The 23,919-nt window shown below is 35.5% G+C and overlaps 7 protein-coding genes and 1 long non-coding RNA gene across 13 annotated transcripts; 6 read left to right on the forward strand and 2 right to left on the reverse strand.

Moving 5' to 3' along the window:
- Positions 1–69: 69 nt before the first annotated feature.
- LOC9325626 (protein FAM136A) lies at positions 70–931 on the forward strand (the record flags this gene model as incomplete). The annotated part of the gene is made up of 3 exons (XM_021013309.1): positions 70–225; positions 411–545; positions 628–931. Coding segments are annotated over 3 exons (432 nt in total), but the record flags the coding sequence as incomplete, so codon positions are not given.
- Positions 932–1,394: 463 nt separating this feature from the next.
- LOC9325627 (pentatricopeptide repeat-containing protein At1g05750, chloroplastic) lies at positions 1,395–3,660 on the forward strand. Its single transcript, XM_021014552.1, has one exon. The coding sequence runs from the start codon at positions 1,432–1,434 to the stop codon at positions 2,932–2,934; it is 1,503 nt and encodes a 500-aa protein (XP_020870211.1). The 5' UTR covers positions 1,395–1,431; the 3' UTR covers positions 2,935–3,660.
- On the reverse strand, positions 3,636–4,480 carry LOC110225262 (protein RESTRICTED TEV MOVEMENT 1). 2 transcript variants are annotated; one of them, XM_021014553.1, is made up of 2 exons: positions 4,185–4,480; positions 3,636–4,071 (listed from the first exon to the last, which is right to left on the reverse strand). In XM_021014553.1, the coding sequence occupies exons 1-2, from the start codon at positions 4,401–4,403 to the stop codon at positions 3,751–3,753; spliced, it is 540 nt and encodes a 179-aa protein (XP_020870212.1). In that variant the 5' UTR covers positions 4,404–4,480; the 3' UTR covers positions 3,636–3,750. The 2 variants fall into 2 exon arrangements, with proteins under 2 accessions (XP_020870212.1, XP_020870213.1); XM_021014554.1 differs by having other exon boundaries at positions 3,638–4,068; positions 4,185–4,472.
- Positions 4,481–5,177: 697 nt separating this feature from the next.
- LOC9325628 lies at positions 5,178–6,869 on the forward strand. Its single transcript, XM_021014331.1, has 2 exons — positions 5,178–5,463; positions 6,347–6,869. Exons 1-2 carry the CDS (start codon positions 5,367–5,369, stop codon positions 6,568–6,570), a joined length of 321 nt encoding a protein of 106 aa, XP_020869990.1. The 5' UTR covers positions 5,178–5,366; the 3' UTR covers positions 6,571–6,869.
- Positions 6,870–6,939: 70 nt separating this feature from the next.
- On the forward strand, positions 6,940–9,525 carry LOC110225205 (vesicle transport protein GOT1). Its single transcript, XM_021014330.1, has 7 exons — positions 6,940–7,037; positions 7,701–7,750; positions 8,132–8,223; positions 8,303–8,383; positions 8,478–8,575; positions 8,854–8,929; positions 9,229–9,525. Exons 2-7 carry the CDS (start codon positions 7,723–7,725, stop codon positions 9,259–9,261), a joined length of 408 nt encoding a protein of 135 aa, XP_020869989.1. The 5' UTR covers positions 6,940–7,037; positions 7,701–7,722; the 3' UTR covers positions 9,262–9,525.
- A 216-nt stretch (positions 9,526–9,741) lies between these two features.
- On the forward strand, positions 9,742–14,408 carry LOC9325629 (sn1-specific diacylglycerol lipase beta). 5 transcript variants are annotated; one of them, XM_021013670.1, is made up of 15 exons: positions 9,768–10,225; positions 10,368–10,506; positions 10,686–10,726; positions 10,796–10,905; positions 11,033–11,133; positions 11,612–11,733; positions 11,813–11,904; positions 12,058–12,163; positions 12,431–12,585; positions 12,839–12,945; positions 13,053–13,174; positions 13,259–13,356; positions 13,439–13,647; positions 13,750–14,116; positions 14,197–14,408. In XM_021013670.1, the coding sequence occupies exons 1-15, from the start codon at positions 9,965–9,967 to the stop codon at positions 14,273–14,275; spliced, it is 2,109 nt and encodes a 702-aa protein (XP_020869329.1). In that variant the 5' UTR covers positions 9,768–9,964; the 3' UTR covers positions 14,276–14,408. The 5 variants fall into 5 exon arrangements, with proteins under 5 accessions (XP_020869328.1, XP_020869332.1, XP_020869329.1 ...); XM_021013671.1 differs by having other exon boundaries at positions 9,768–9,978; positions 10,074–10,225; positions 10,686–10,905; XM_021013669.1 differs by having other exon boundaries at positions 9,742–10,225; positions 10,686–10,905.
- Positions 14,409–14,508: 100 nt separating this feature from the next.
- Positions 14,509–15,912, reverse strand: LOC110225044. The gene is made up of 4 exons (XR_002329459.1): positions 15,710–15,912; positions 15,445–15,623; positions 15,209–15,352; positions 14,509–15,072 (listed from the first exon to the last, which is right to left on the reverse strand). It is a non-coding gene; the product is annotated as an uncharacterized LOC110225044 (long non-coding RNA).
- Positions 15,913–21,175: 5,263 nt separating this feature from the next.
- LOC9325630 (galactolipase DONGLE, chloroplastic) lies at positions 21,176–23,374 on the forward strand. Its single transcript, XM_021014027.1, has one exon. The coding sequence runs from the start codon at positions 21,592–21,594 to the stop codon at positions 23,026–23,028; it is 1,437 nt and encodes a 478-aa protein (XP_020869686.1). The 5' UTR covers positions 21,176–21,591; the 3' UTR covers positions 23,029–23,374.
- Positions 23,375–23,919: the final 545 nt, after the last annotated feature.

The raw sequence follows: 23,919 nt of genomic DNA on the forward strand, positions 1-23,919 counted from the left end.
GTCTTGTAGGCGGTCGGAGAACCTCGCCTATATAAATAAATAAATGCTAGCTAAACCCTTAAAACCCTAAAATCTCCAGAGACAGAGAGAGAGACGGTGGATCACAAGGCAGTTGCGGAAGAACAAATCGTATTGGAGAGGATTAGGAGAAAAATCGAAGAAGTAAATGCATCTGGTCAGTCGCAGCTCTCTCCTATTCAAGAACATATCAGTTTCACCCTTCTGGTACGTAAAATTTTTTACAATCCTTTTAGTACATGTTTGCCTAGTGTTACTCTTTCTAGTACTTTTAAGTATTGCTAAATCTTGTAACAAATTAGGGCAGAAGAGATGGCAACAAGTTTTATGAAGTTAGTTAATTTTGAGTTTCCTTAAAGATTGATGCCCCTTTGAATAATGATGAATTGGAGCAAGCTTATTTCAAATGTGCAAACGAGTGCTTTGAGAAAAGAAGAAAGCAAGAGGTGACAACTAACTGTGTTGAGCTCTGCCGTGTTCCCGTTGTTAATTCTCAACAGCAATTCGATAGCGATAAGGCCAAGTTTCAGTTAAAAAAGTCCTTAACTGATACCATCAAGAAGTCAGCTTTTGCCATGTACTGAGAAACTTGCAATTCGCTAACTGATGCAGGATAGGATGAACAGATCTCTCATGGTATGTCAAGACAAATTCGAGGCTGCAAAGCTACTAAATATGAACAGGATTGATGCCGCCAAAGATATGGAGGGTTGCGTCAACGATGCAGCTGCAGCATTACTTGGCGGCTAAGCAACCAACGGTGTCAATTACGGTTTTTAAAGTTTTTCGTATTTCTAAGTTGATTTGGATTTACTTGTGCTGAGATTGACTCTATCGCTTAGTTAAGGCTCCGGGAAAACGGCCAAAATCAACCCAAACTATTTTCATACGGCTTTTTTCAACTCAAATTCTGACCCCCTGCATTTATCAACCCGAATCCACATAAATTTTAAACAATAAACCTGAACTATGTAATCTTTAGTCAATTTCAACCTAACTTTTTTTGTACTATTGGTTAATGTCGATTAGAATTGTTAAGTATTAATTATCTATTCTTTTGTATATAAATCATTTATTTTATTCAATTAGTTAAAAGTTACATAATTCATATTTGTTACATTATATAATAACATATATATGTTGAAATTAGCTAACAGTTACATAGTTCAGGTTTGTTATTTGAAATTTAAGAGAGTTTGGGTTGATAAGTGCAAGGAGTCATAGTTTGGATTGAAAAAAAACCGTATGAAAATAATTAGAGTTGATTTTAGCCGGTTCCCTATAGAAAGCAAAACGTCATAAAAAATAAAATATTAAGTAATCTTCAAACCGGATCCTATTGTACCCGGTCTTATAAGTCCAAAGTCCAAGGTCGGGTTGAAAGTAAATTAAAAAAGTCACCATCTCTATCGAATGGGTCTCCTTCCCGTCGTCGGAATTACTTCGCCGGCGCTCATCACCCGCAAGCGTCACGCCAATCCAAAGATACAGAGACTTAACCAATCTACCTCTGAAAACACTGTCTCATGGACTTCTCGCATCACTCTCCTCACACGCAATGGTCGATTAGCAGAGGCAGCGAAGGAATTCTCCGATATGAGACTCGCCGGCGTCGAGCCTAACCACATCACTTTCATTGCTATACTCTCCGGGTGTGGTGATTTTCCCTCCGGAAGTGAAGCCTTGGGCGATTTGCTTCATGGGTATGCTTGTAAACTTGGTCTTGATAGAAACCATGTCATGGTTGGCACTGCAATTATCGGCATGTACTCCAAACGCGGTCGTGTTAAGAAGGCTAGATGTGTTTTTGATTACATGGAAGATAAAAATTCGGTTACTTGGAATACAATGATCGATGGGTACATGAGAAGTGGTCAAGTCGATAACGCTGCTAAGATGTTCGACAAAATGCCTGAACGAGACTTGATTTCTTGGACAGCTATGATAAATGGGTTTGTTAATAAAGGTTTTCACGAGGAAGCTTTGGCATGGTTCCGTGAGATGCAGATTTCTGGAGTGAAACCAGATTACGTTGCTATTATTGCTGCTCTTAACGCTTGCACAAACCTTGGTGCTCTCTCGTTTGGATTATGGGTACATCGTTATGTTATGAGTCAGGATTTCAAGAACAATGTCAGGGTGAGTAATTCACTGATTGATTTGTATTGTCGATGCGGGTGTGTGGAGTTTGCTCGACAAGTTTTTGATAAAATGGAGAAACGAACTGTAGTTTCGTGGAATTCAGTCATTGTTGGTTTTGCTGCTAATGGAAATGCACATGAATCTTTAGTCTACTTCAGGAAAATGCAAGAAGAAAGGTTTAAACCTGACGCAGTCACTTTCACCGGGGCGCTAACCGCATGTAGCCATGTAGGTCTAGTTGAAGAAGGTCTTCGATATTTCCAAATTATGATAAGTGATTACAGAATCTCGCCTCGAATTGAGCATTATGGATGCTTAGTGGATTTGTATAGTCGGGCTGGGCGATTGGAAGACGCTTTGAAGTTGGTACAGAGCATGCCAATGAAGCCAAATGAAGTTGTGATTGGATCGTTGCTTGCAGCTTGCAGAAATCATGGGAACAACACTGTCTTAGCAGAGAAGCTGATGAAGCATCTTACTGACCTGAATGTCAAAAGCCATTCAAATTATGTGATTCTCTCGAATATGTATGCGGCTGATGGAAAATGGGAAGGAGCAAGTAAGATGAGAAGGAAGATGAAGGGTCTCGGTCTAAAAAAGCAGCCTGGGTTTAGTTCGATAGAGATTGATGATTGCACGCATGTGTTCATGGCTGGTGACAGTGCCCATGTTGAGACCACTAATATCTGCGAAGTCCTCAAGCTTATTTCTTCTAATTTGCGATTACAGGGCTGTGTAGTTGAAACCCTTCCTGGTGATCTCCTCAATGCTTGAAATCCAGGAACTTACACATCCCAATTTTTGCTCAAGTCCTGAGCTTGATATTATACATGTGAAAACTGATTCAAAGTAAGTGACGGTGCATCCATTAGCTAAAAATGGCTGACCACAAAGAAGCCTTATCGTGGTCTTCGAGATGATGAATTCTAGAATAAACCTCACTACATAACCATTATTGCTTGCACAGACCTTTTTACCAGGCCCTACCAGTAAGTAGATTGAAAAAAGATCTGGGTGTACATCGCTATATAAAACCTAATGAATAGAGGCCACACAATGATATGGTGCTCTCGTGCTTTGATAAGCTTTGAATCCAAGCTATCTTACCTCGGTGGCCGTCTCCGCATGCCAATAAGGTAACTTGAATCCATGTGCATTCTTCTATGTCTGGTCATGTTATGGTGAAGTTATTGCTGGTTACTGTCAAGTTAGTAAACAGTTAAATAACTCTCACATTTTGCAAAACTTTGGTGTTCTGTTTGCGTGGATTTTGTGATACCTTGGGCATCTTCTAGCATTTGTTTACCTAGCAGTGATCGTAGCACAGGGTTGATACAGCAAAAGATATAGGCAATACACCATCTACAAGACCTGCTACCGTGAGTGTAAATATTCTCCAACAATTTCCTTGTTAATGCATTTTCTAAAGATAGTGATGTTCTAGCTACATCCGGTATTGTTACTGTTGTATCATAAATGTTAAATTATCTTTGACGATTATATGTTACACATATCAGTTTATTCATAGAAGCATTTCATATTTTTAAGCATGTAAAATCGGCAGAATAATAATTTAGTATACATACAATTTCAACCCAAAACAATTTTGGACTCTGTTTGCTCTTCATTGCCCGTATCTATTTTGGGTAGAACTGTTTTAGGGCGGAGATAAACACCGATGTACTGTAGTCCCGAGGCATCGTAAGTCCCATGGAAACCGCCAAACTGAGGAGATTTCCCGAGTTTAAAAGCAAATTTTTCGTAGCTCGAACCGGAGGTGCCAAAAGGACCGTACTCACTAGTGTTGGTAGTGAATTTGAGAGACCTTATGTGAGGATTGCTGGCATCATACTTGTAATACTCTCCACTTATTCCAGTGATGTACTCATGCGGATAGTTGAGCTCTATCTGCTGGGTCCAAATCACATATAAAGTGAAAAAGTTACAACCATGTTCTTGGCTTTTTAGTTGGAAGTAGAAATTGTGACGGATCGGAGAAAATAAAGAGTCAAAATAAGACTTACAACGTCAAACATGTTGCCGGAAAATGGACCGTGACGGTCGGATAAAACGAGTTTTCCGTCCATCACAAACTGGAATTGGATAGACAGAATTCCTCCAACGCTGTGAGATAGAAATATCTGAGAGATGAAGCCATCGTGAGATCCTTCGTCCCAGTTAACAATTGTACTGCTTCTAGCATCATGCTTCCCTACTGGTCCTATCTTCATTTTCCCTTCCATTCTTCTACGACCAAAAACTCTAAGCTTTTATTTGGATACATAACGAAAAACATAATATATACATGTAGAGATTCATACTTGTCTAAGTTTGAAGTCTCAGATTGGAATATGCTTATCCAATTTGGTATTTGATAATTCATCTTACAGGATTCATTGTTTTATTTCATTTATCTTTGCTTCTCTCCATTACCCAAATTGTTTTAATAAAATGACTAATAGAGTTGTTAACGGAGATTCTTTAAGATCATAGTACTCATTTTGACGCCTCGGATTGGAATATTCGTTTCCAATCTTGCATAGTTTCATCTAGCAATATATTCCTTTCTTTCATATGCTTTTGCGAGAAATAGTTACTAATTTTTTTATTTTTTTGGTTTATATATAGATGCAATGCATGATTATCTAATGATCATTACAATTTCAATTATATTTGGTTGTTTTAAAAGACAAAAATATTAATGTTTTATACAAATATTAGGACTGTGTATTTTAACTCAAAATCTCTTGAGTATCAACAAAAATTTCATATTTCAGCATACTTTCCTTTTGCTTTTGCAAAGAAAGGCAAATAAGCTGTGTTTTTTTCGCTTATAATTTGGTTCAACAAATATTTGTAGGTTATGATGACAAAAAATTAGGGTTTTTTACTTGCACGCCTCAAGGTAAAATATACTGATTTTATAAGTTTAAAACACTTATCAATAAATTATACGTTGTAGTTTAGTTACACCTTCCCTAAAATTAAATAATGAAACCGTCCCGATTAATAATGTTTGTAACCGGCCCACGAATCGGCTAATAACGCTCCTTGAAGCAATCTTTATTAGGCCGCCGAGTCTCGCTAGATCCGACGCCTGACTCGATCGGTCCCTTAACCCAAAGCGAGATCTGCGTCTGTTTGCCTCATCTCCGGTCTCTCGATTCCTGATTTCATTTAAAACCGATCGGTTTGGTGGTTTTGCCATGGCTGGTGTTATGCACAAGTTCCTTATTGCGTCAATGTTCATGTGGATTCTTCCTGTTGCCATATTATATGGATTCAACTACAATTTGCTTCCTGGTATGAACGATTAATCTCGTTGGTATACTGCGATGCTCTCCAATTTTGATTCTTTTTTTAGGATTACTAGACCTTTTTTGCTTCTTAGCTCAGTTGCAGAAACCTAGTTATGATACATTTTCGAGTTAATTCCAATACTGCTGTGTCTCAAGTTCACAAATGTGTTATCTACCATTTAGCTTTATAGTTCGATTGTGACACCATTACGCTAAATTCTGCCTCTTAGCTTTAGCTTCATCGCTTATTCGGGTTTGGAGCACTTGAATTGTCACTGTCCTATGATCAGATGATCTTTGTAGTTTTTGATCTTCAGCGAAGAAAATGAAGTCGTTTTGCTTCAAAGCATCTTTGAAGGAAGGGAAAGTTACCAACTAACGTTTAGTAGCTACTCAAGCATTATTGACTTCACTCATAGGAGTGGAACTAGGATATGAATGCTTTCTATGAGTTTGTGAAGAAAGCAATTAGTTTTGGTGCTACTAAACGTCAATTGGTAACTTTCACTTCCCTCAATGATGTTTTGAAGCAAAACGACTTCATCTTCTTTGCTGAAGATCATAAACTACACAAATTCTTGGAATCTTTGGCTGCTACAGACACTCTTTTATGTAGAAACTTTTCTCATGAAAGCAGTTTATTAGTCTCTTTTACTTGGCTGTGGTGGTAGTTTTAGAGAATCTCCATTTTTTTGAAACTGCAAACTTCTTTAAAGTACACTCTCCCAGACTTGTAATATCAATATAGCTTTTTGATGATCTTCACATTCATGCTATTCGCTAACTGTTCCTTTGACGCCCACAAAGTTATCTGTAGTATTCGCTCAGCTGGTTGAATGTTATATGTTGACCTCAATACCCTTTTAGTGTTTATTAATATTGGACAGGTTCAACGACATTGTCTCCTCATTCTCTAACTCTACTGAGCGGATTTCTTGCTGTGGTATCAGTGAACATAGTGATTGTGTTCTACATATGTATGGCTCTGAAAGAACCTGCAGATAAACACAAACCAGACGCTGCATTTCTCGCTGAGGCCAAAGATAGTGTGAGCAAATTGACAAAAGGAGCCACAAGCGGTGATGATCATGCACTCAAGAAACAAGAATGAGATCTTTCTTAATCCATTTTTGAAACGAAGAACAGCATCTGGGTTCGATCGAATGGAGCAGACCTCGGGTTAACTAAATGGATGTTGTTACAGGATTCTGTGACATTTGAGGTTTAGGGTTGGTTAAACTAAGTAGCTGAAACTACCTTTTGTGTATGATGAACCGAGACAAAGATCCTAATGTTATTAACACAAAGCTATGAACATAGTATCCGGAAGGATTAGACATTTGCCAGTTTTTTCTTCCCTCAATATGTAATCGGTGTAATGAATTATTCCAAGAAAAAAACATTTTGTAACTTCTAACATTAGGAATATATAATTGATTATTAAAAATAAAAATAAAATAGGTATAAATATTAGTTTTATGAAAAAGAATTTGTAAAGAAGCGGTTCTCGTAGTTTTCTTCGGAAGTTGTCAACGAATAATCGCCAGATCTTCGCTTCTCTTGCGTTCGCTCACTACGGTAACTCTCTATCACCTCCCTTTCTGTTTTGAATTCGAGATTCGAACTCCAAGATTTCGTTTTTGGAGGATTGCAATCTTTTCAGACAAAAAAAAAAGAGAGTAAAAGATTGCAAAATTGATCATCGTTGATTGGGTGGGGATGATCTTGGTCTTCTTGAGCTTAACTTGGGATGACATCAGCTTTTAAGAGACGAAAACCCAGAAAGGCAGATAATTTGTCTAGAGTTTTGGGTAATTAGATTTAAGGGTCAATCTTCTGGAAAAGAAGAAAAATTGAAGCTTTTTTAAGCTGTTATTGTCTCTCTGCTTTTAGATATGAGAATTACAGGTCAATTTATGTTCTAGAACGAGTCAGTTGTTTTGGATATTAAGTATGAGATAATGTCTGGCGTTGGATGAAATCAAAACTCTGGTTCTCACTAAAGGTTGTTGAATTTTATTGTGAAATTTGGACATGGTTTCTAGATATAAGCTTCAAAATGGTTAGGAGAGGTGTTACTAGCTGCTTCCTTATGCCTTCTCTGAGACATTGACATATTGTTGACATTTTTTTTCCTTTTAATCTTACATCTTTTGAAACGTTTTTTTAAAGCTTTGCTTAACTCAAAAGTTATGTGTCTCAGCTTATGCTTAATGGTGTGTTTTTTCCTCTGGAGAACAGATCTCAGACTACAGTAACCAAGATGGTGTACGAAATAACCGAGCAAAAAAGTAATAATTTCTTCACAATTATGCTTTTTCAGCCGCTCTATAACTTTTTCTTGTGATGTTTCTGAGGTAGAACTCTTTTGGCAACAGATTTTCGTTAGTTGTAAGCATTTTTTCCGGGGCGGTGTGAACTCTTTCACTTCTCTTTATATTGTCTTATAAACATTACTGAACAGGTCAAGGTAGATACTAGAGTAGATTTCTTTATAGACGTGTTATATCTCTTGATTCTCTTCTATAGGAATAGAAATCACAAACTTGATAAAGTACGAATTCTTTCGTGAACATGTTTTCTTAGATTGTAACATCTTCTATAAATACCTCTTACTGATTAAACTTCAATTTTCTTTGTCTTATGGTATCCATTTCTATAATCTTTTGCAGAAGTTGGGTTGGGCCTCATTGGTTTTGGTTTATCCTTTACGTTTCTCGGTGTCATCTTGTACTTTGACAGAGGTTTGCTCGCTCTAGGAAACGTGAGAATTTCCTTGCTAATTCTAAACATCAGTCTACAGAAGGGTCCAACATTTGAGTCTCATTTGGCTTTGTGTTCAGTTATTCTGGTTGATAGGTGTTGGCCTTTTACTTGGTTGGCAGTCGACTTGGAGAGTATTTACCAATGTTAATAACTTGAGGGTACGCATTAAACTAATTCTAATCTATGTTAATTGTTTCTCTTAATTAACCTTTCATAGCGACATATCAATTTGTTTGTAATTTCTTTTTGCAGGGGACTGTCTGTTTCGTCCTTGGACTCTTTCTTATATTTGTACGTTGGCCCATTGTCGGCATTATCTTGGAGATATACGGTGTCATTGTCCTATTCGGGTGAGATCATTTGTTTCTTTGGCTCATAGTTTCTTATCGATTTTTTTCACACATTTTGCTTTTGTAATTGACATATTAAAGCAGACTGAAAATGAGTAAACTAGTAGTTCTCTCGGAGCACACAAGGATCTTTTTGCCTACAGAATGTTTGACTAATAACAGTCCATATCTGAGAACTCATTTCCTTTCGCCAATCACGCATTACTTTATTCAGCTTCTTGCTCAAAGTTTTAGCCTGTTACTGTGTTTAACCAACATCACATGTACTATCTTTGCAGCGGATTTTGGTCAACCGTAAAGGCATTCCTTTCCCAGATTCCTTTTGTCGGATGGATAATACAGTATCCTCTCATGGTAAGTAATCCTCAACAACACTTGCCTTTTCCTCTAATGCTCCTTCCTTTTTTAGTTTTCGAACATTCAGAGCTTCCTGTGATGGCCTTGTTCTTGAACAACATCCCGTGCTCCTGCCTTAATGCTTTCAGTCCCTTGTGGTAGCTAAGTTAGCCTCTCTCGGAAATGGATAAACCCAATAGACTTGTCCTGAAATTTAGTTTGCACAGAATATAGGGATCAGCATAAAATGGATAAAATGAGTTAGAGCTGCGAAATGAATTTAGGTTTGCATTGATCTTCTTCTTTTTTTTTCGCAGGTTCTTGAGCAACTTGTAAGAGGTTCTCGTTGAAAAAGATTAATCTCAATCTCATGGCTCTTCAGCCGCTTGACGACATCAAAGCCTTTATCTATAGAATCCCAAAAAAACTGTTGCTTACTTTTTTTCTTCTTCTTTTAGAAACAAAATCAAATGTTTTTGCTTTCTTCTTTTTTGGGACAAGACAGAGACTTTGCTCTGTTTGTCTTTTAACCTTTGCTCTGCTTTTACATGTTTAATTTTGCCATAGATGCCAAAAGTACTTTATCCCTTAAAGATGATTTATCTTCTCGTTAAGCAAGTATTTGCAACTATAACTCCAATCTTGTGCCAAATTTAAATCAAATTCAGATGACAAAAAAAGAAAGAAAAATAAACTCCAATCTTGTGTCAACTCAATAAATCGTCATTATGTAACGTGGGAATTGATAGTTTGGTAACGAATCAACGACATATTTAATTTAAGTTAACTTTTTATATGAATTTAACTGAATAAAGTGTTCACGTTTTATTAGTTAGTTTAATTTCGTACGGACATAAGTTTCTAAATGTGTCAGCCAAAGATCAAATTGTTTTCAGGATCAGACAGAGATCGAGTGCGGATTTTTCTCGGAGACATGTCTCTTCGTGCTTTCCTGCTCGGCGAGACATTGACCTAAACCCGCTTTATCGCCGACGACGATCCAGGACACACCAAATCACGTCAAGAGGGGAAAGAACCAAAATCAACATAATCATGTGGATTTCGAGGTTGAAGAGAGTTAGAAGAACGATTATGGTTCTAGGCGTTGCCAATTTCGTCGTGATTGTTTCCGGCTGCGTTCTTACTCTCGTTTCTGACTCAGGTTGCGACAGCGCCGGACAACTATTTCCCCTCTTCGCCGTTTGTTTCGCTGCCGGCGTCAAACTCGCCGCCATGGTTAAGGTCGGTACTACTCAAGAACTCATGGCTATGACCATTATGGATTCTCCTACTCAGAACAACCACCAAAGAAAGGTGCTTTTCTCTTTCTTTTCAATTTTTCACTATCTCTCAATTGTGAATTTCTTCTTTTAAAATCAAGTCTGATGAGATTATGCATTTCTCAGTTAGTTTAGTATGTCTTTTGTTATGATTCTCTTCTTATTTGGATATGCAGTTGAAGTATAAGACCTGGCTTTGGTGGACTCGGTTTGCAATGGTAATTACTGTATTGCAATTTATTGGTGCAACTTACCTTATGTTCCGTGTGGCCAAATATGTTTCCCGTGATGGATTGCCAAGGAATTGCGTTTTAGGTACACTACTAAGACTCAATGTACATTCATGTGCTTGTCTAAAGTCACATACTTGGCCAGTTATAATCTTGATATGTATATTTGATGGGGTTGAACATGGCTTATCTTTTTACATTCATGTAATTGTATCTATGCACTTTTTCTTGCTTAAGAATCTCTTTAGTAACTTCCTTGCTCAGGGTTATCTCCAGACACTCGTGGGTGGAAGCAAACGCTTCAGGTTACCTTCTTGATCACAGTTTGCTTTGTTGCGCTGGCACAATGCTTTACGGGATCAGATATATTGCAGTGGCGGTCTTTCTATGCAACCCAAGATGATGCCTGGAAAGCTCACTACCAGGAAGTATTTGACCATGGAATTCGTGAAGTTTTGTGCTGTCTTGGACGTCGTGAATATATGTAAGTTTTGTTTTCAGGATTTAATACTAAACTAATTAATACTCATTTGTCCTGATCCTGGAAGTTCATGTCTTGTTTATAGCAACTTTACTAGTTCAGACTCTTAGAAATTGATTGTCTGCTTCAGGGGTGTTATTGAGGAAGACGAAGTGTGTTCAGTTGCAAGACTATTAGGTGATCTTGTTTCATATCGTGCATCTGGCACTGGCCATTTGGAATTTTTGGCAGGTTAATATCTGAAACATAAATAAGCCTGACTGGTGTCGATGATGTTGTCTGCATGATCAACTGTTAGTATTTAAGAAGGGAAAATGTGGAGAGGTCTATCAGGCTTTGAATTTTCAGTTTTTCTAAGATTAGAGTACTGGGTGTGGAAATCAGTTTAATCATGTCGTGTCATAGTTGACAACATTTGAAGAGAGTTCTAGCTCTCTGAAACCTTGATCAACAATCGGCAACTAGATTTTGTGATACTGATCTCTAAAAATTGACAAGTCAAACCAGAGACTTCTCTTTTCTGTCCTTTAATATTTTTCTAGAGTCATGCTATTATGCATCGCGGATTACCTGAGTGATGAAGAGAGTTCCCTGAAGAAGTGCTTAAATTGACATGCTATCATGTACACTTTGTGCTGTGGTCTCTTGTTTCTACTCTTCTTGCTAAGTAATCTCAGTGTGTGAAACTTATCTAATCTTTGCTATTCAGGCCTTGCTCTGCTGCAGAATAATAGCCAGTTTCCTGAATCATATGAGGACTGTATGGAAGCTCCAGCATTTCATCTTCAGGAGGCTGCTATGTTGCATAAATTTGCAGAAGCTGCTTATACTGTATGTTTGAACAATACAGCCTCCAAAGCTTTTCTTTAAATGGTAGATATCTCTAACCTGCATGTGTGGCATTGTGCAGGGGCCGCTGCTTGATGTTGGGAGAAATCCTGCCTTATTTTTATGTACATGGATTTGTAGGCAAGGGATTTTAACACCTTGGAGCCGTAAATGGTATACTATCCCTGGTTAGCTCGTTTGAAGAAACTCAACTTGTTTCTTTGAAGTTTACTCTTTCCAGTTTCCATACTTTTCCCTTGTGTCTGATCTTGATACGGACAAATACATATTATATCAATGTAAGAAACTTCCGTCAATTATTTGCAGGCGGCCTAAACTTGATGGTGATAATTGGTGGCGAGGTCATGCAGCTGCCTTCCTTAAGTTTATAAATTTTCCTGCTCATGTTCTTCGACGAGGTCGAATTTGTAGGGTAAGTTTGTTCCCTTTAATCTTCTGTTCGAAAACCAAGAATGAAAATGGATTCATATGAATGTTGTGTCTCCATTATATAGACCAAAGCAACATGGCAGAAAGATCTTGTATGACTTGTTTCATTTGACAATAAATGTAAACGGATTCACAGTAAAAAGTTAGTTTTTTGTAGAAAACAAACTGTTATCGAAGTTGTTTGATATGTTTTTGTATTTATCCATCAGAATCTTTCTCATCTATACGTTTAATTATTCTGTTGTGGCAGGAGAAGTGTAAAGCAACATACTTTGTTGTAGTCTTACATTATCTTAGATGTGTTGTAATTGCTGTTCGGGGTACTGAGACGGCTGAAGACCTCATAACTGATGGTTTAGGCCGTGCGTGTTCACTAACTGTTGAGGACTTGGATGGACTAACAAAGTCAGTCTCTATCTCTTTCTTATACAAAAACAATATTTATGCTTGTTAGTTTGGTTTCACAAGTTATATTAGTTGATAGGTAAATCTAAAAATTATCTGCAGTTCACTTAGTTTATAACTCAAAACCGTGATATCTGATGTTTCAAGTCACGCATGCTCTCTCTTTTTTTTATCTGATTTATGTTGAGGTCTCACTACCCCGCCCGTCAGTTAATGATTCTCCTTTTTGCTGTTTCATGTGTTTTTCTGTCAGTCATGTACATGGTATAGATACATCTCGCAAACACTATGGGCATTCAGGAATAGTAGAGGCTGCAAGAGATCTATTTATGCAAATAGAAGGAGACCCCAAATTTGGAGGTACGAATTAAGCTATAACTGTCACTCGGTGTTGAACCTTTGCGATATGTGTTCATAAATTGCCACGATACAAGCTTCTCTACGCTAATATACATATGACTAAGCAGAGTCAGGATCAATTGGGTTCTTGTCCTCATTGATTGGTGATGGGTGTGAGTGTGATGGCTACAGCATTCGCATTGTTGGGCATTCTTTAGGAGGTGCTATTGCCTCATTACTGGGAATAAGAGTATGTTTTCTATTAATAAAAGGTTACATACCTTTCTTTTACATATCTTTCGTTCCTGAGTTTTCTTTTCTTTTTGTCGGTTAGCTTCGTTGCAGATTCCCTAACCTATATGTATATGCCTATGGACCTCTCCCAAGTGTAGATTCAGATGTGGCAGATGCATGTTCAGAATTTGTTACAAGGTAAATTTTTGAATCTGGCTGATTTTGATGGTTTAGATTACAAGTCACTAATTTTTTAGGCACTTGATGCAATTCTTAACAGCATTGTACTCGATAACGAATTCTCATCACGACTTTCATATGGATCAATCCGCCGGCTCCAAGTAGCAGCAATCAAAGTACTGTCTCAAGACCCAAAAGCTGATACAGCACTCATTTTCAGACTCGCACGCCGGTTTTTGTCTGCGAGCAAACGCCAACGAGAAAATATTGAAGAAAGAACTTCAGAAGAAGCAATGCCATCAATAATTGGTAACAACTTTAATCTCACTCTGATACTCAGTTCTTTTAGTTTTTCATCAAGAGAAATTACCTAATGAGAAATATTTGCTTCTTCTTGTTTTTCTTGGTAAGTTAACAATTCACCTGAAAGCCAACAAGATCAAATATACCCAATATGGGAAGAAGCTGAAGCAGAAATGCAGCAAGATGACGAAGAGTTCATAAACCCGTTTCACGGTATGGCCTCAGAGGATAATCCCGTGTCTCAGTTTATGGAAACAGGCCCAACAAGAGAAGACGATGATGAAGCTCCCGAGATGTTCATGCCAGGTTTAGTCATTCATATTGTACCCGAAGGAAACAATATGAGTGTGCCGATATGGCGAGGATGGCCAATCTGTGATGTGACTGATGGTTACAAAGCTTATGTTGCAAACAGAGAGAGCTTCAAAGAAATTATGGTTTCTCCATCAATGTTCCTTGATCATCTTCCTTGGAGGTATATCTCTAATCCACAACTTCAATTTTTTAAGTCAAACTCTCTGAATCTTAGCTACTGCATTTTTTTTTTTACTTCAGATGTAGACACGCGCTGCAGAAGGTTCTAGAATCTCGGAATCTCTTCTTCGATCTGACAAGTGAATCTGATTTAGTATGACACAAGACATGAACAGGTTTCTCTAAACTTCGATTGAACAACACAATGTGCATATATGTTCTTCCTATTGAAACATCAAACAACATAATGAATGAACTTTTCATCTATTTTCAAAATGAATTTAGTTATTATTTTTTCGTTTTTTTGATGGAGGCCACTAAGAATCTCTAGATGCTAGTAGAAGGAATCGACTCGAACCCTCTTGACGTGTTAGGACAAACTAGAGATATAGATTAGCATTGTCAGCTGGTCGTTATTATAGAATTGTTTTCAAATATACATTGTTTATTTTATACCAAGTTATAGCTTTATTTATTAGAATCAAACTCAGGAACCCTCACTGCAGCTTCCTTAGAGAGAAGACTCTGTCTCTCAATCTGTAAAAGTATGGAAAAGATGAATAAACCAAATTTGGCTGCAAACACTTGAATAAGTTATGCGAACAATAGAAGACAGGAGAAACCAAGAAAAAAAAAATACCCATAAGTTATAAGTTAAACCAACATTTGCCGCTAGAAGTAGAGCAACCCATTCACCATACGAAAGGCCTTGGAGAAAAACAACACCAAGGGCCATGTACTCTTCTTCTACTTCATATTCTTCTTCACGTCCTCCTCTTCTTGTGCTTGATACTTATAGTTTTCATCGAGAAAACCCCAGAATTCGAAAGATTAGAAATCTCAACGTTACAGGCCGTTGGTTGCGTCTTCACTCACCATGCTAGTAGCATTCTCGGGATAAGAATCAAGGGGAGCCTCAACCGCCTCGTCCTGTTCATAGGAATGCCAGCGCGGAAACTGCTTGAAAACCAAATGCACATCCAGTGGAAAAAGATGACATGGGGGTCAAAATTAGGTACAAGTGAGCTAAGAGCTTGTTTGAGTCAAAAAATAGTTGGACGATGACAAAACTTGGCTAGGGATGCTTAATTACCTGCCAAATATGTTCTGGAGTAGAGAGATGCGTGATAAAACTTTGAAAGCCTCAGCCAGCAAGTCCATAGCACACACACCGCAAACCCAGGATTGACCTGTTGTAGTTCACTTATTTTCGTCAAGTGGCCATGTATCTGTTAATCTGTGGAACAAAAAAAAGAAAAGAAATAGTAGCGAGTTCAGCAACAGAATTCATTCAACAAGACAGTGAGATGAGGAGAAAGAAACACACACCTGCCAGAAGAGAATAGGCTTCTTTGAGTGGAAAGGGGGAAATAGTGTTTTGTATCCTCTCTTACTTAGAGAGTCAAGAATCATAGCGGCCTCTGGTGGACGGGATATGACCATCAGATTACCTGGAGGTGGAAAATCGAAAACACGACACAAGGCAAGCCTTGCCACGTCTTTGGTACCTGTTTAAGAAACAACTAAAGACTTAAGAATCTCTAATCATCCCTCCTTACTCTAACAAGGGAATAAGGATGGAGAAGATACTAACCGTAGGGGGCGTTATAAAGAGAGATTCCCGAGGAAAGGAGCGCTTCAAGGATAGTAAGCCAACGGCAGTGATCATGTGATAGGAGGACTTTCAGAAAGATATATTTGTGTTGCGGGCAAATATATAACTTGTTTGCAATAATTCGATTAATTTTCTAAGAAGATAAGGATCGAAAATTTTACCTAAGAGTAAGCAGAGTCTCGATATCGACTACGGTTTTGAAATAACTGTTTGAGAGAAAATATAAAATACCAACGCTGCAATATATATATATAGGCTGGAGAATGGGCTTCTCTTTAATGGGCCTACAGTTTGTTACGAATCGGCCTTTCCCGTTTCTTTTACAGGCAAACTCTCTCAAACGGAATCTACTATAATACCCAATAAGCCAAAATATATATAGATATAGGTTTTATTATACTGGAAAATTTGTTACTTAATACCCAATAAGCCAATATATATATATATATATATATATATATATAGGTATGTTCGATTTATACTTCAAATATATTACTGCGTAAATTCATACTTCAACTAAACATAAATTCAAATTTGTGCAAACACATACATTAGTCGTCAACGGTGTTGAAATTCTATTAAACTTTTATGACTTGTATAAAACGACGTCGTTTCGTTTCAAACGCAAATTTGAAAACAAAACCAAATTACGTCATTTGGAGAGGTTTTTATTTATTTTTTTTTATCTTTTTAATCCAAAATGAAAGCCTCTTCTTTCAGCGTCTGCAATGTCTTCAAGTATACATTGTTTACTTTTGTAGCAAGTTATAGCTTTATTTAGAATCAAACTCAAGAAACCTCACTGCAGCTTCCTTAAGGAGAAGACTGGTCTCTCAATCTTTTAAAGCATAGAAAAGATGAATAAACCTCGAACCAAATTTGGCTGCAAACACTTGAATTAGTTATGCGAACAATAAAAGACAGGAGAAAAGCAAAAAGTAATATTCAAACAAAGGTTTTAGACTATTATAGGAATTCTTACTAATTTTTGTCAAAACTATCACATCGCAAAAATTACGTTCCAAGATTTTTTTTTTTTTTAAATCATGCAGTTTTATACTCTTATATATTTAAAAGTAACAAACGCAACACTATTTCTTTTGATAATTTACTTAAATTGTGATATTTAATTGTAAAAGTAGACAACAACAAAAAACGAAGCTAATAATATCTCAAGTTGCTTAGGATGCTCTTAAAAATCCACAGATTTTTAAATTGGGGAATCATTTGATAATTATTCCTTTGCATAATATTGAAAAGAAGAGAAGCTGAGTATTTGGACTCTATGTATGGACTCTATGGTCTATGGAGGCTCTTCTCCTTAATAACCGAAAGTTTTATTAGTTTTGAATTCCCTTTCCCAAAATTCGACATTCTTCCACTAAATTTGGTATTTGAAGATGGCTGGTCAAGTCTCACGAATGTTTCATTTTTGAAATTCAAATTAAGTACCGAAGTGATGCCTGGTGTCATGATCTAAAACGAGGATCACCAGCATTTTTTTAATAACATAATTCATAGCACTTGAAATTGAATATTTAAGGTTTTTAAAAATTTGATCATTTAGACCCGTTTGTCTAAAATTGCATGACATAAGTATGGACTGCTTCGGTTTTTACTTATCATTCTATAAATTTCTTTTAATTGTCAACAGTTCTTTATTTATACAAATTTTATATAGTTCGATGATTGGAGATGTGCCTTTAGTCAAGTGGTTAAGTCCACTTGATTCCGCTTTCTCCACCGGAGTTCGACTCCAGTAGGTCGCGTTATCCGGCCCGCGTAATAGATATTGACTATGGATCGGGCTTTATCGATCCAAAAATATCCAAAAAAAAATATATATATATAGTTCGATGACTTTGCAAATCGTTTAGACTATGCATATTCATTTACGATATCAGATCAGCTAGGTGAATGTTATTTCTGTAAGGTAAATTAGTAAACCCAAAAAGAAAAACACAACTAGTGAATAATTATATGCATATATAGGAATAAGTCAAATAAGGATCAAAGCAAAACTGGGAAGAAAAAAAATATCAGCTGTAGCTTTTCTGTCTCTGTGTCTCTCGCTCTGCTCTAAACATTTCCAAATTCTAAGTCAAACTCATTTTCTTGCCGCGTAAATTCTTCCTTCGTAATTCGTGCCAAACAAATAACACCTGTTTTTTTTTTTTTTCCTAAAATTTTCATTTGTTCTACTTTTGTTTTTGAGAAAAAGCCACTCTTCCAAAAAATTATGTAGACGGATATTTTTTTTTTTTTTTGTCATCTATGTAGACGGATATATGTAGAGATATATATAGTGCAAGACTTTTTCTTCTCTTTTCTACTAAAAATATATATATAAAAATGTCAACCTCATAGTGACAAAATATGTCAATCTCGCTTGGAGAATGTCAACATATGTCAGTTATACTATTGTGACATTAACATAATTAGAACTTTAGCTAAGGTGGTGGGTGAAGTCCTCGACTAATACCGTGGTCCGTACGTGTTTAACTTACTGTTTTTTTTTCCGTTGGATAATGGATTTTGCCATCAAGCTATGCTTTCACATGACACGCGTAAACATAAATTGTGTGGGTGGGTTACTTTGTGTTTAAACGTTACTCACTATAGAGAAAACCATAATTCTCTTCTTCTATAAACGTCACTCACTACAAGTCTATAAAGAAAAGGAATTACAAGTTTATATATGGGCCATTTACATATTTGAGTAGCCATATATAGATTACATTCCGTCGTTCAATAATAATAATAAAAAAAATTATGCATCAAATAAGTGGTTTCAAAGCTATTGCTAAATTTCTTTAATTGCCATCGATGTAAAATGTATGAAAGATTGGCCATGAACTTTACGTCATTTTCGTTATCAAAAAAAGAAAAAAAAGGTTTACGTCATTAATTCCTTAAAATTGTAATTAATTCCTTTTATGGCCAAATTGTAATTTTAGGCCATGACAAATATAATTGTAATTAGTTCCTATTAATTATGGCCGAACATACAAATGATCATGATACCTCTTGATTTTTAACAACTAGATTATTTACCCGCGCGTTGCGCGGGATTTTAGTTTAAAATGTTTATCAATGCGAATCTTTGAGTATAAATCTAATCATTTGAATTTTACGATCACACTCTTCACTACAATTTTGCTCATTATCTTATATGATTCACTCGTTGTTTCCCGGCATCTACTCTCTTTTCACCTTATATTGACTCACATATAATATACTTGATTGTGAATTAGTTCTCAAGATATATCGTATATCATTTCTCCTTCCTATCTTTGAATACTCAATTCTTTTTTTATAAGTTGCATATTTTTTTTGTTAAAGTGAACATCATAAAATTTGAAAAAATGTTTTGTCATAAGGTTTGTTTGATCATGTTTTGGTAAATGTAAAATTGTTTTGTATTCAACAAATCTCATATATAAACTCATTCTTATTCACAAACATCGGATTAAACGTCAAATTTTTTACTTTATCTTGACTCTGTTTAAAAAAAAAAAAAAAATTCTTTTTCACATATAATTTGACGTATAGTATGATTCTAGATAGTATTCTTAGTTTTGATTTTTCTAAATATGTAAATTACGATATCAAAAAGTTATTCTAATTTTAAAATACGTTTATTTATATTTAAAAACAAAATCATCTCTTCAATATACCATTATTATTCTAATTTCCAAATAGCATTCTCAAATATTATTACTATACACTTTTATTATTCGATTAGATTATTTTATTTTATGTGTGATGTTTAGGATAAGTTTTTTATTTATTTTAAACCACTTTAATTTTTTTCAACCTATGTTAGTTTCGTAAACACTGATTAATATTTAGTTTTTCTTCTTAGGTATTCATTTGTTTTTAAAAAAACCCACCACTTTTTAATATAGAAAATATTAGTAGTTATAGAGAATTTTTTTTAATTGAACTATTAATATTATATTATAATTAGAAGTAACAATAATATGTATTCAATCCCTCTTATTTTTAATCAGTATCATGAATTGATAATTTAACATTAATAAATATATTCTAAAATTTCAGAAGTGTATTTTTCAGAAATAAATTAATTTTGTTGTAAGTAAAATCCTTTAATTTTGATATTTTTTAACTCTTATTTTCTTTAGCCTACTAAATATTTGTAATTAGTAAAAATAATTGTTGTACCATAAAAATATATGATAAGTTTCTTTTTCCTATCTCTAACCATTTAAATATATTAGATATAATTATCTAATTTTATTTATATCCAATCTCTATTCAATTTTTTTTGTTATATATTTACTTTTACATTTTTTAAATATATATTTATTGTTTTTCTTTAATGAAACATAATAATAGAGAGTGTTTGAATTAATTTTATTTTCAATGTTTTGTTGTGATAAATAAGATATGTAGAATCTACATGAAAAAAAGTATGATGACATGGATGCTGATGTGGACACTATAAGAGGAGAGAAAACTCTCTCATTATATATATAGATTCACCAAAAACAAGAAAACTATAAATTTTGATTTTTTGTAAACCAATTGATGAGTTTTATTCAAATGTGAAAGTTAGAAATAAAATAAATAAAAAGTAAGTATATCTGATTTTTAAAAATGATGATACTTATTTACAACCAACCACTACGAATGAATAGTTTTTCTTTAGTAGCAACTAGCAACTAGCAAGCAACAAATTCTAAACTTGTGAAAAAGATCCCAAAATGAAAAAGTAAAAATGATAACTCACAGAACAACAGATAGCGTTAGAAATTTGACCTTTAGGAAACAACATCGAAAATGCCAGTGTACCTTTCTTTTGCCTTTTTATTCTTTTCTTTTTGTCAGCTTAACTCTTTTGCCCTTTAATCTCTTGCTTACATAAAATTTTGACCTTTTTTATACCACTTTTTTTTTTACATGTGTTGTTTTATTTGTAGTTTCAAAATAATGATTATTTCATCACTTATAAGCCATGGATCGATCTTCAATATTTACATTATATTCTACTATATATATATATATAAATAATATTTTTATCCTTTGGTTAATGTCGTAATTGTTTAATTTTTATCTGTTAATTTTACTTTCATTCATTTAAATTAATGTTTTAGTTTTCAATTAAAATACATTTCCCGTTTTCTCGAGTATGATTTACCTGGAGATTTATGAGCACTACCGCACAACACTGTTTAAGTTAAACCATAACCATTTCCCCTACTACAGTTCAGAATTTTTATTTTTATTTTCGTGGAGAAGACTGTAGAAACATTGTACACCTCAGCGGCATTTTTGAATTTAATCAAACTATGGAAAGACTCTAACAAAAACTTACCATAATCAATTTTAACTGAAAATAATATTATCAATCCTGATTTCAAAGGTGCAGATTTATTTTCAATTTTCATATCTATTATATAAATTTTATAGTTGCATATCGATGACCACAACTACCCTATAAATCTTCCCAAATCTTAATCGAATACCTTAGCTAAAATTATTGTTAATATTTTTCTTTTTGTCTTTATACCGAGTATAGTAAAGTATAGAAGAGAAGCATGAGGAGTGAACAGAAATCATAAGATTAATACAAAAAATTGTTTAATTATTAGAACCGACCACATAAAATATTAATACTTGTCTCCCAGCAAATGAAAACTAGTACTAACAATAACTTTTGAATATTTTTAAATTCTCAGTCAATACTCGCCGAACATATTGTAGCATTTTCTCTCTCTGTGTTCTCCATTCACATTTTCACTCTATAAATATGCATCTCACTCGTTGTCTCTCTTTATACTTCAACCAATTAACTGTTCTCTATCTCTTTCTTTCTCTCTCTACACTGCCGTCCAATAATGGCGGCCAAAGTCTTCACTCAAAACCCTATATGTTCTCCATCTCTAATTAGAGACAAAACTCCTCAACAAAAACACAATCTTGGCCATTTCTCTCTCTCCAAGAACACCTCTAAAAGACTCGTTGTCTCTTCTTCTATAATGTCCCCTCCGATTCCATCTTCTCCGCTCGCTCTCCCTTCTTCTTCTTCTTCTTCTTCTTCCTTTTCTTCTTCTCAGGTCTTTCCTCCTTCAAGAGCACCTGCAGCAACTCTACCGTTGTCTCGGATTTGGAGAGAGATACAAGGAAGCAATAACTGGGAAAATCTTATTGACCCTTTAAGCCCTATTCTCCAACAAGAGATTACTCGCTACGGGAACTTACTCTCCGCTTCTTACAAAGGGTTTGATCTAAACCCTGACTCCAAACGTTACTTGAACTGCAAGTATGGAAAAAAGAACTTGCTTAAAGAATCCGGAATCCATGACCCTGATGGCTACCAACTCACCAAGTATATCTACGCCACTCCAGACGTCAACCTCAACCCTATCAAGAATGAGCCTAACCGTGCTCGTTGGATTGGTTATGTAGCGGTTTCTTCTGATGAATCAGTGAAACGTTTGGGGAGGAGGGATATTGTGGTGACGTTTCGTGGCACTGTGACCAACCATGAGTGGTTAGCTAACCTAAAGAGCTCTTTGACTCCGGCTCGTCTTGATCCTCATAACCCTCGTCCTGATGTCAAGGTCGAATCCGGGTTCTTAGGTTTATACACATCCGGTGAGAGCGAGAGCAAATTCGGGCTAGAAAGCTGCCGTGAGCAGCTTCTCTCCGAGATCTCGAGGCTTATGAACAAGCACAAAGGCGAGGAAATGAGCATCACGCTTGCGGGACATAGTATGGGGAGTTCGCTAGCTCACCTTCTAGCTTACGACATAGCAGAACTCGGTATGAACCAGAGAAGTGATGAAAAAGCTGTTCCGGTGACCGTGTTTTCGTTTGCGGGTCCTAGGGTTGGTAACTTGGGGTTCAAAAAACGGTGTGAGGAGCTAGGAGTTAAAGTCTTGAGGATCACGAATATAAACGATCCGATCACCAAACTTCCCGGTTTCTTGTTCAACGAGAATTTCAGATCTTTAGGTGGTGTTTACGAACTTCCTTGGAGCTGTTCTTGCTACACTCACGTGGGAGTCGAACTCACCCTCGATTTCTTCGATGTTCAAAACATTTCTTGTGTCCATGACCTCGAGACTTACATCAATTTAGTTAACCGTCCGAGATGCTCGAGATCGGCAGTTAATGAGGACAATTTTGGCGGCGATTTTTTGAACAGAACAAGTGAGATGATGTTCGGTAAGGGACGACGTCGAGCGTTGCATTTAACAAACGCAGCGACCAATGCGGCATATCTACTTTGTTCTATATCCAACCATATGTTGTATTATAATATCTTTTAGGTCTAGATTGATCCAAGCTACAAATTTTGATCTTTTTTAAGACAGGACAAAATAATTGTTGCCCTATCTTTTACCTAGCAAGTACATATATAGATGTGTATATGCAAAACCTAATATATTTTCGTGTATATGTATTCAAGATGGTTTGCAACTATTTTCAAGATCTTTTTTATCTGGTTTTATGTAAATATCATCAATTAACGAAACACTTTATTAAAAAAAACATATTTTCAAGATCCAAGATTATTTATTGCATCAGATCTCTCAGCTATCACAATGTGTGAACAATTTTTTTGTTTTCTTTATGTTATGTCCTCTTTTTACTTTGTTCTGTTTTTTGCGTTATCACTCGATCGAATTGACCAATTATATAAAGTATGATTTTACTCTCTAAATCATAAGACATATTTATGATTTTCCAACTTATTGCAAGAATTGCACTGTGGTTTATACTAGTTTTATCGCTTAGTTTACCATCCGCTAGCTTCAAACATGTACATATATCGCATGTTGTTAATAAATAAGTTAACTATATTGTCTTGTATACTAAAACTGTTTCTCTGGCAAAACTACTATATATATAATTTCTTGATTTGTTATTAAGAAATTGTCTTGTATACTAAAACTATCTCTTGCAAAAATATTATACAATATATAATATTTTCTACAGGTTAAAGCTCTCAACAATTGATGAAGTAAAAGAACTCAAGATTGTGAAGGAAAAAAAGGGACATCCAATATCAGGCGTGTGTACATATTAGCATTATCACTTATAAAAGTAGACAGATGTATTATTTTGTTATGACTTATGATTATAGTAGAAGTGACGAGAGCAACGAAAGTACTAGACAAAGCCATTTGTCAAAACTTCAACATCATCGTTGTAAGATA

This window comes from Arabidopsis lyrata (assembly GCF_000004255.2).
Source record: "Arabidopsis lyrata subsp. lyrata unplaced genomic scaffold ARALYscaffold_1, whole genome shotgun sequence".
Classification (NCBI taxonomy): domain Eukaryota; kingdom Viridiplantae; phylum Streptophyta; class Magnoliopsida; order Brassicales; family Brassicaceae; genus Arabidopsis; species Arabidopsis lyrata.

What these genes read in the sequence shown, in the direction of transcription:
- LOC110225262 (XM_021014553.1), bottom strand. Translation starts at nt 4,403, where the DNA reads ATGGAAGGGAAAATGAAGATAGGACCAGTAGGGAAGCATGATGCTAGA. An exon ending in CCGGCAACATGTTTGACGTT is followed by an intron (nt 4,072 to 4,184) that starts GTAAGTCTTATT and finishes ATTTGGACCCAG; the next exon opens with CAGATAGAGCTCAACTATCC.
- LOC9325629 (XM_021013669.1), top strand. Translation starts at nt 9,965, where the DNA reads ATGTGGATTTCGAGGTTGAAGAGAGTTAGAAGAACGATTATGGTTCTA. An exon ending in ACACCTTGGAGCCGTAAATG is followed by an intron (nt 11,905 to 12,057) that starts GTATACTATCCC and finishes AATTATTTGCAG; the next exon opens with GCGGCCTAAACTTGATGGTG. An exon ending in GACGAGGTCGAATTTGTAGG is followed by an intron (nt 12,164 to 12,430) that starts GTAAGTTTGTTC and finishes CTGTTGTGGCAG; the next exon opens with GAGAAGTGTAAAGCAACATA.
- LOC9325628 (XM_021014331.1), top strand. Translation starts at nt 5,367, where the DNA reads ATGGCTGGTGTTATGCACAAGTTCCTTATTGCGTCAATGTTCATGTGG. An exon ending in CAACTACAATTTGCTTCCTG is followed by an intron (nt 5,464 to 6,346) that starts GTATGAACGATT and finishes AATATTGGACAG; the next exon opens with GTTCAACGACATTGTCTCCT.
- LOC9325627 (XM_021014552.1), top strand. Translation starts at nt 1,432, where the DNA reads ATGGGTCTCCTTCCCGTCGTCGGAATTACTTCGCCGGCGCTCATCACC.
- LOC9325630 (XM_021014027.1), top strand. Translation starts at nt 21,592, where the DNA reads ATGGCGGCCAAAGTCTTCACTCAAAACCCTATATGTTCTCCATCTCTA.
- LOC110225205 (XM_021014330.1), top strand. Translation starts at nt 7,723, where the DNA reads ATGGTGTACGAAATAACCGAGCAAAAAA. An exon ending in GTTTGCTCGCTCTAGGAAAC is followed by an intron (nt 8,224 to 8,302) that starts GTGAGAATTTCC and finishes CTTTGTGTTCAG; the next exon opens with TTATTCTGGTTGATAGGTGT. An exon ending in CCAATGTTAATAACTTGAGG is followed by an intron (nt 8,384 to 8,477) that starts GTACGCATTAAA and finishes TTCTTTTTGCAG; the next exon opens with GGGACTGTCTGTTTCGTCCT.